This window comes from Camelus ferus, chromosome X (genome assembly GCF_009834535.1).
Source record: "Camelus ferus isolate YT-003-E chromosome X, BCGSAC_Cfer_1.0, whole genome shotgun sequence".
Taxonomy (NCBI): domain Eukaryota; kingdom Metazoa; phylum Chordata; class Mammalia; order Artiodactyla; family Camelidae; genus Camelus; species Camelus ferus.
Genome location: NC_045732.1, coordinates 3,259,298 through 3,269,336, shown reverse-complemented (window position 1 = coordinate 3,269,336; position 10,039 = coordinate 3,259,298). Strand labels below are relative to the sequence as shown.

The window sequence follows — 10,039 nt, the reverse complement described above, 5'->3', positions numbered from 1 at the left end:
TGTTTTACATGCTGCTGTCCAGTTTTCCCAACACCATTTGCTGAAGAGACTGTCTTTATTCCATTGTATATTCTTGCCTCGTTTGTCAAAGATGAGTTGACCAAAAGTTTGTGGGTTCATTTCTGGGCTCTCTATTCTGTTCCATTGGTCTATATGTCTGTTTTGGTACCAATACTATGCTGTCTTGATGACTGTAGCTCTATAGTATTGTCTGAAGTCTGGGAGGGTTATTCCTCCAGCCTCTTTCTTTCTCTTCAGTAATGCTTTGGCAATTCTAGGTCTTTGATGGTTCCATATAAATTTTATTATGATTTGTTCTAGTTCTGTGAAATATGTCCTGGGTAATTGGATAGGGATTGCATTAAATCTGTAGATTGCCTTGGGCAGTGTGACCATTTTAACAATATTGATTCTTCCAATCCAAGAGCATGGAATATCTTTCCATTTTTTAAAGTCTTCTTTAATTTCCTTCATGAATGGTTTATAGTTTTCTGTGTATAATCCTTTCACCTCCTTGGTTAAATTTATTCCCAGATATTTTATTACTTTGGGTGCTATTTTAAAGGGGATTGTTTCTTTACTTTCTTCTTCTGTTGATTTATCGTTAGTGTAAAGAAATGCAACTGATTTTTGAACGTTAATTTTGTAACCTGCTACCTTGCTGAATCCTTCAATCAGCTCTAGTAGCTTTTGTGTGGACCTTTTAGGGTTTTCTATATATAGTAACATGTCATCAGCATATAATGACACTTTTACCTCTTCTTTTCCAATTTGGATCCCTTTTATTTCTTTCTCTTGCCTGACTGCTGTGGCTAGGACTTCCAGGACGATGTTGAATAGGAGTGGTGATAGTGGGCATCCTTGTCTTGTCCCAGATTTTAGTGGGAAGCTTTTCAGTTTTTCACCGTTGAGTACTATGCTGGCTGTAGGTTTGTCATATATAGCTTCTATGATGTTGAGATATGTTCCCTCTATACCCACTTTGGCGAGATTTTTTATCATAAATGGGTGTTGAATTTTATCAAATGCTTTTTCTACATCGATTGAGATGATTATGTGGTTTTTGTCCTTCCTCTTGTTGATGTGATGTATTACACTGATTGATTTGCATATGTTGAACCAGCCTTGTGTCCTTGGGATGAACCCCACTTGGTCATGATGTATAATCTTTTTTATGTGTTGTTGGGTTCTATTTGCTAAAATTTTGGTGAGGATTTTGGCGTCTATGTTCATTAGTGATATTGGCCTATAATTCTCTTTTTTTGTAGTGTCTTTGCCTGGTTTTGGTATCAGGGTGATGGTGGCTTCGTAGAATGAGTTTGGGTGAATTCCATCCTTTTCAATCATCTGGAAGAGTTTGAGAAGGACTAGTATGAGTTCTTCTTTGTATGTTTGGTAGAATTCCCCAGTGAAGCCGTCCGGTCCTGGACTTTTATTTGTAGGGAGGTTTTTAATTGCTATTTTTATTTCCTTCTTAGTGATCGGATTGTTCAAGTGTTCAGATTCTTCTTGATTCAGTTTTAGTGGACAGTATGTTTCCAGAAACTTGTCCATCTCCTCTAGGTTATCCAGTTTGGTTCCATATAGTTTTTCATAATATTCTCATATGATATTCTGTATTTCTATGTTATTTGTTGTAATTTCTCCATTTTCCTTTCTTATTTTGCTAATTTGTGCTCTCTCTTTTTTCTTCTTTGTGAGTTTGGCCAGAGGTTTGTCGATTTTATTTACTTTTTCAAAAAGCAACTTTTGATTTGGTTGATTTTTTCTATGGTCTTGTTAATATCTATTGTATTTAATCCCCTCTGATCTTTATTATTTCCTTCCTTCTGCTGCTTTTTGGGGCTCTTTGTTCTTCTTTTTCTAATTCATTCAGGTGGTGGGTTAAATTGTTTATTTCAGATTGTTCTTCATTTTTGAGGAAGGCCTGTATCGCTATAAACTTCTCTCTTAGCACTGCCATTTCTGTGTCCCATAAGTTTTGAGTGGTTGTGCTTTCATTATCATTTGTCTCAAGGTATTTTTTAATTTCAGATTTCATTTCCTCATTGATCCATTGTTTTCTCAGTAACATATTGTTTAATCTCCATGCTTTCCTTTTTTTCTGCTTTGTTTCTCTGTTGTTGATTTCCAGTTTCATGGCATTGTGGTCAGTAAAGATGCTTGATATAATTTCTATCTCCTTAAAATTGTTGAGGTTTCTATTGTGCCCAAGTACATGATCCATCCTGGAAAATGTTCCATGTTTACTTGAAAAGAATGTATATATTAATTTTTGGGGGTGTAATGCTCTGAAAATATCCACCAAATCTAGTTTTTCTATTGTAGTATTTAATTTCTCTGTTTCCATGTTTATTTTCTGTCTGGAAGATCTGTCTAGTGATGTTAATGCAGTGTTAAAATCTCCAACTATGATAGTATTCCCATCAATATCCCCCTTTATCTCTGTTTATAATTCTTGTATGTACTTAGGTGCTCATATATTAGGTGCATATATATTAACGAGTGTAATATCCTCATCTTGTATCACTCCTTTATTCATTATAAAATGTCCTTCTTTATCTTTATGGCCTTTGTTTTAAAGTCTATTTTGTCTGAAATCAGTACTGCGACACCTGCTTTTTTGGCTTTTCCATTTGCATGGAATATCCTTTTCCATCCTTTCACTCTCAATCTATATGTGTCCTTCTCCCTAAAGTGGGTCTCTTGTATGCAGCATATTGAAGTTTCTTGGTTTATTATCCAGTCTGCCACTCTATGGCTTTTGACTGGAGCATTTAGTCCTTTAACATTTATAGTAATTAATGATAGATGTGTGTTTATTGCCATTTTGAACTTATCTTTGCAGTTGAATTGGTATATCCTCTTTGTTCCTTTCTTCTTCCTTTTGTGGTTTGGTAATTTTCCTTTGTATTTTCATGGATTTTATTTAATTTTTGTGACTCCTTTGTAAATTTTTAGCTTGTGGTTACCCTTTTTTGTAAATCTATTAACCCATTACTATAACTGTTTTTATTAAACTGATAGTAACATAATCTGAAAACCATCCTACTGTTAAAATTATTTAAAAAAGAAAGAAAAAGATATTCTATATTTCCCGGCCTCCCTCTCCCACTGTCAGTGATTTGTATGTCTTCTTTTATAATTTCATGTTCACTTTATTTGTAATTCATTAGTTATCACCTTTTCAATTGTGAGTTTCTCATTTCTATAGCATCCTGCTGCTTTACTATTTAGAATAGCCCTTTCAATATTTCTTTTAGCATGGGTTTAGTGTTGCTAAACTCCTGCAGCTTTTTTTTTTTTTTGTCTGTGAAACTGTTTAATTCTCCTTCTATCCTAAAGGATAGCCTTGCTGGATAAAGGATCCTAGGCTGCATCTTTGTTTCATTAAGGGCTTTGAATATATCTTGCCACTCCCTTCTGGCCTGTAGTGTTTGTGTAGAGAAATCAGCTGAGAGCCTTATGGGGGTTCCGTTGTAACTTACTCTTTGCTTTTCCCTTGCTGCCTTTAGAATCCTTTCTTTATCCTTGACTCTGGCCATCTTGATTATGATATGTCTTTGTGTGGGTCTATTTGGGTTCTTCCTGTTTGGGACCCTCTGAACTTCCTGTACTTGGATATCTGATTCCTTCTTTAATTTGGGAAGCTTTCAGTCATGATTTCTTCAAAAACATTTTCAATCCCCTTTGATCTTTCTTCTCCTTCTGGGACCCCTATTATGCGAAGATTGGGATGCTTTATATTATCCCATAGGTCCTTTATGCTATTTTCATCATTTTTTATTTGCTTATCTTGTAGTTCTTCTGAATGGGTGCTTTCTATTGCCCTGTCTTCTAGATCACTAATTCGTTCCTCTGCATTATCTAGTCGGCTTTGCACAGCTATTAGATCATTCCTCATCTCTGTCAATTAGTTTACCCATTCTACTTGGCTCTTCTTTACAGCTTCAATTTCATTTTTGACATATTTTATATCTCTAAACACTATCTCTTTTAATTCCTTCAGCAATTTGATCACTCCTTTTTTGAAATCTTGATCTAGTAGGCTATCGATGTCGATTTTGTTGATCTTTCTTTCAGGGGATTTCTCTTGTTCTTTTAATTGGGAAATGTTTTTTTGCTTCTTCATCTTTCTTGTACCTCTCTGGCACTGTGGTTTATGGAGTATCAGTTGTTTATTTTGGTCCTTAAGGATTTTATCTATCTAATACCTATTTAGGAATAAAACTTAGGAAAAAAAGAAAAAAAATAAGAGAGAGAGAGAAAGAATTTTAAAAGAAGGGGTAATGAGGGTTTGAAAACAGCCTATAATGAATAATAGAAGAGCGAGTTGAAGCAGAGTATTAATCGGGTTCAGACGTCCTTTTAAAACGTTTACAAAAAAAAGAGGGGCGGAGATGAATAGATGTATTTAAAACCTGTGTCTAATCAATAACATGACATCAAAACCCAAGAGAAATAGAAATGAATTAAGAAGTAAAAATTAAGATAGTAATAGAAAATAGAACAGGTAAAAACAGATTTAAAAAAAAAGGGGGGGGTGTGTTAGTCGGTTTTTTCCTGGAGTCTGTGTGATTTTAATGTGAAGTCTTTCTGTCTTAGTCCTGTTTTGGAAGCTCAGCTTGCTGTTTTCAGAGGCCCTCCATTGGCGCCCTCTTCTGTGCTGCTCCCGGCACCTGTCGGCAAGCAGATCGCGCCTCCTCCTAACAGTGGGTCAGGTGCAGCTCTCCTCTGCTGTGGGTGGGCGGGTCGCTGCCCCTCCGGATGCCCCAGTCAGATGTTGCAGACTGGCCGGATAAGTGGGCAGGTCGTGCCCCCTCCCAGCACCTCGGTCAGGGGCTGTGTTCCTGCCCGAATGGCAGGGGTGCCGCTTTGCTCTACCTGCGCCGCCGGTAGCTCTGCTGCTCTGTGCCGCTGCGTGCTCCGCCCTGGTCGGTGCTCCGCAGGTGGGCTAGGGGAAGACCGAGGGACAGCCTTGTTCCTGCTACGAGCCAGAACCCAGCTCCTTGTTTGTCTTTGTGGAGCAAGTTCTCTGAAGGACGAGGACGGAAAGATCCTATCTGCCCTGGGCCGCAGGCCAGTCTCAGTCTGGCCTTTGAGGCTGCTAAGCCCTTCGGTGAGGATGCAGGTTTCACCCCCGCCCCCGCCTGGGTGCTAAGCGCTGGAGGATATGGCGGCTGTGCCTGAGCCCCGCCTCTCTTCCCCCGAAAACTTTCTGTGGGTTTTCAGAGATGGGGGTGTGCACCCTTATCCTGAGAGCACATCAACCTTGCTGTTTTATGGAAGGCCCAGGTTGTTCTGCCCTGTGCACCTACAGCCATGGCGCGCAGCCCCTTGCGTTCCCCTGGGGCTGCCTCCGTGCAGCCGCCCCTGTCCTCCGCCTGGCTTGGGCAGCCTGGCCCTACCCGCCGCTGCTGGCTGCGTCTCAGGCTGGGTGTTGGGGGGACGCTCTGTGCCCGTTTAACTTAGTTCTGTTAGTTAAGGGCTGTTCTGTACAGATCCGAGCCTCGGAGGCTCCCCCTCCGTCTGGCTGGCCTCTCAGTTGGAGAGGGGAGACCCAGCTAGCGAGCGCCAGTCCTCCTTTGCCGCTCCCTCCCCGCGGGACCCATCCCGTGCTGCTTTGCCTTTTGTTCTTTCTTTTTTCCTTTTGTCCTACCAGATTTTTGGCGTCTTTATCTTTTGAAGAGGGTGATGTTCTCTCAGAGTTCTGCAGGTGCTCTGGTTAGCTGAGTGGGTCTGTAGATGTGGGTGTTGGTGTATTTGTGGGAGAGGGTGACCTGCGAGCGTCCTTCTACTCTGCCATCTTCTCCGTCCTGTGCAATTGCTTTTTAAGTGCAGTTTTGTTAAGTATGAGAGTCACAGAGCTACTGTTGTAGATCCTAGTGGAAATGTTTTGGGTCATCCTGTATTGTATCCCCTCTTCAGAGGAGATAAGTCTAAATGAGCTCTCAATTCCAAATTTTAAAAACTTGGAACTTTTACAAAATAAAGATTCTAAATTTGAATGGAAATAGTAGGGGAAAAGTACAATTACCTATGATATCTCAATAACCTGTGGTACTCCCCAAATGTTTGCCCTGTTGTTTACCACATCTTCCTCAAGTATCTTATTCATTGTTATTCATGAACAAAAGGGTAATGATAGCAATAGAAAAATATGATTGGGATATTTATTTTTCCAAAAATAATTCAGAATCATTGTTTTACATATTCTGCCAAACTGAAAACATCTTAAACTTGTAATTTAGGTCATATCTTAACTCTCTTGGTCTCTACCTGAGCCTTCAATGGCATTTATTTAGTTCCCTATGGTTAACTCATAATCAGTGCTCTACGTCTCATGATTTGTTTTCTGGATGAATTGAGCTCTATTCATGTCAAAAGTTACCAATTAACATCAGTACAGATCAATTGAGAGGTGCATTTATTTCCCTAGAAAGATTATAACAGAAATTTCAAAATTTTCCAGATTGCATACTGTCACTTTATTCTCCAGAGTACAGAAACAGTCAAAAAAATAGTAAAAAGAAGACAAGTTAGATAAACTACTTGTTAAAACAAACTTTAAGGGGTCTGAAACACTTCACTTTGCCCTCAGGAACATGGGAAAAATCCCCAGTAAGATTGTAACCTGGTATCATACAACATTGTCATGTAAATACTGATGAATGAAGTTACTCTCAATTTACCTTCTCAATACAAATAAACTTCAAATATGCATCATTCATAATCATAATGAAAGTTATTGTAAGATCCTTTTTTTGTGAGAACATGAGGGTCTTGCAGACAAAAATTGAAAAACAGCTCTGGGTAAAAATTAAATTGCTTTTTATTACATGCTTGATGTTCAAGGAGTATTGATGTGATCAATATGTATGTTCATAGAAAAAGGCAGTTATATTAAAATTAACATAAACAGCATTCAAGGTACTATAAAATGGTTCAAAGTTGCATCACTTAGCTGGACAGACTAGGCCCTCTCTTCCTTGCTCAGGGACTGTTTAGAAGGCATATCTTTAAAGTAATGTTTTTACTCTACTGGCTCTTATTTTGAAATAAATGTTACATTAATATTCTGTAGAGAAGAACACTGGCAAAAATGAGAAGTAAACCAAATACAATCATAAACAGAAAAAAAATGAAGAGGACGCTTTGGAATTATTGATATCTGCTTATTGCAAGAATAGCTGGTGTTCATGAAAATCCATTTTAGCCTATAGCATCTATTCAACCATTTCAAAAATTATTTCCTTCTGATCTTTGTAAGCACATAAATATACACATGCATTTATTTATATATACATATATAATATCATTTCTATGTATTTATTCATATATAATATATAAATTATATGTAATATATTTATATACTATGTAATTGTTATTATATAATATACATATGCATTATGATATATGTGTATAGAGTATAATGTCATAAAACCTGACATTGTTTGTCTGGTTATTTAAAACTGAATTATAGAGTCCAAAAGAGAGTCCCTAATCTCAGGTTTTACTTGATGATTTACTCTCTTTTATAGTAGTGCTTCAATTAAAGCCACATTTGCCCAGCAATATCAGCAAGGAAGAGAATTCTTTATTATATCTCAGTATTCGTTAGGGTAAAATTTATCCAACAAGTTAATTTATTTTGGTTCCTTGGAAATATAGTCTATCACTTCCATTTGGAGCTTGCTTGTTGATGGTAAATGAAAAGCAAGAGATGCCGGCATCATTGAATATTTGGTTTCATGGATATTTTCTGAAATTGAACTTTTTCTTCATAGATACATGGAAATAAAATGAAGATAAAGAGCAGTAATTTATGATAGCTATCACATTCAAAAGATTATTTTTATTTCTGTTATTGGTCATCTTTATTGTGTTTAACAGTAGTGCCATTAAATGAAGTGAGACATCAGAAGTTTTCAAAATGCTAAAATAGCCTAATTGACAATGTTATCAATTTCCTGGATTTTCTAATGATATAAACAGGAAGTTACAGAATATATATAAAGGGAAACTCAGAGCTATGCTATCCAGCTTCATTACAACTTGTTCCTCATCCTTTTCAAAGGTAAGGATTTTATAGCCAGTTGTTTTGCTGAAACTCAATTTTCCACTAGAATCGAAATATACTAAAGTTAATCTGAAGGCAATATTTCTGAGAGGTTGTAAACAGATGGAATCATCATATGGCTGACAGAAAGTATTTTGTTTGAAAATTATATAATGGCTGGTGAAGATGACATGTAAAGGAAAGCCAAAGTTGTAACCTGACCACTTCCAGGAGTACTTCCCATCCTTGACAATCCTTTTGCCACATCTCATGCTATATTCTTCAAGTTCTGTTTCATTGATGTCTCTAGGCCCAATTTCCTTGTACTGTTGTGCTCTAAGCAAGGTAAACCATTGTCGTTTATAAATAGATGATAACCATTCTGAAGGTATTAAAGTATCTTGTTCAATAACTCTCGTGGAGGCCAGGTCACAGATTATATGCTGAAACCTCAAATTTTTAAACACTGATTGAAATACTATGCCTTCTTTAGTTTCAAGAAAGGCAATGTTACCAACACGTTCCCTGTATCTGGAAAACCAGTTGTTTGCATTAGCTAACAGTTGTTTCATTGAGCCTTTCCAAGCTGGATTAAGGTGAAGGAACATCCACTCTTTAAGTGTGGTGTATACATCCATTTCCTTTTGCATTACTAATAAATTAGAAGATGAAATGAGCAGATTCATAAGCTCTATATTCAGTTCTTTGTACAGTTCAACACTTGGATGAGTCATCAAATTGTGGAGAAGCCATTCAAAACACCCTTTCTTTACAGAATCTAACCCATATGCCTCTGCTGCAACATAATAGCTACATACAGTTTTCGCATTAATTGTTTCCTTCATGGTCTTATCACACTGCTGAATTACGTCCTTTACTTGAAGCAGGCATGCGGTTGCCAAAACCCCTGGAACTTGAAGCGGCTCCATTAAGATGCATTCACCCCTGTACAATGAACCTAGTACAAAGTGCAGGGATTCTGCATCTATATTCTGGTCAGCAATCTCCAGGTCAATAATACCTTCATGAGATTCTTTCCAAGAACCTCTAAACATAGTAGCAAAGTAGTCCAACTGACATAAAAACATTTTGTGTAAACACCATACTTTCCCCAGAGCACGGATTTTAATGTCACTGGTTTCCCCATTCAAAAATAAAGTTTGGTAAGCATACTCTGATGTGATCTTAACTTTTTTACCTTGGCTTGTACTGATGACTTGTTGTAGATCCTCTTCGTTTTCTAGAAAACTGTGGTTATTCTCAGATTCTGGGCCCAAACAGGGTCCACTGCTCTGTTTGCGTTTATGGCTGCCAGACACATAACTGGGGCCTGCCTGGACTTCTGGCTGCTGTGGATCAGCTGTGCCTGATTCCCAGGATCGCAGGATCCGACTGTTCAAGGGCCCCATAGACGAAGGCTCTCAAAGCCCCTAAAAAGACTGCTGTAGAGACTTCCCTGCCATGGCATTGCTGTGGCCTTCTGCCTTTGCCTAGATTCTAGTCTCACTAGGACTGTTTAACAGAGTCTCAAACGTCACAGAGGAGGCCTTGCATTCTTCACTGTCTGCCTTGGCCCCTCCCTCACTGTGGCCCCGCCCCCTGCCTCCAGTTCTCCATTGAGCCTGGTCGCTTGCCAGCAACCCAGCCTCCAGGTTTTCCTTGAGAATACTTTTCTGCATTGGAAACAACCGTGTCAAAGGCTTTTTGATCAGTGTTAAAGATTGTACACATTCACACTGACAGTACTGAATATAATCATCTACCTAAAACTTTTAGCAATTTAAAAAAAGTGAACAGTGGTATTTCATTATCTTATTATTTCCCTTTCATTACTAGAGATGGCAAACGTTCATTTCACATATGTGTGTATATACACTTATATACACAAAATTGTGTGTATATATATATATATATATACAGTTTTTAACAAAGCAAGTTCTATATTATGTTTAGTGTGATTTGAAATATATATATATATAT

At 37.8% G+C, this 10,039-nt stretch overlaps 1 protein-coding gene across 1 annotated transcript; it reads right to left on the bottom strand.

Moving 5' to 3' along the window:
• Positions 1 to 7,962: 7,962 nt before the first annotated feature.
• On the bottom strand, positions 7,963 to 9,468 carry LOC102523393 (germ cell-less protein-like 2). The gene has a single exon (XM_006194931.1). The coding sequence runs from the start codon at positions 9,466 to 9,468 to the stop codon at positions 7,963 to 7,965; it is 1,506 nt and encodes a 501-aa protein (XP_006194993.1).
• Positions 9,469 to 10,039: the final 571 nt, after the last annotated feature.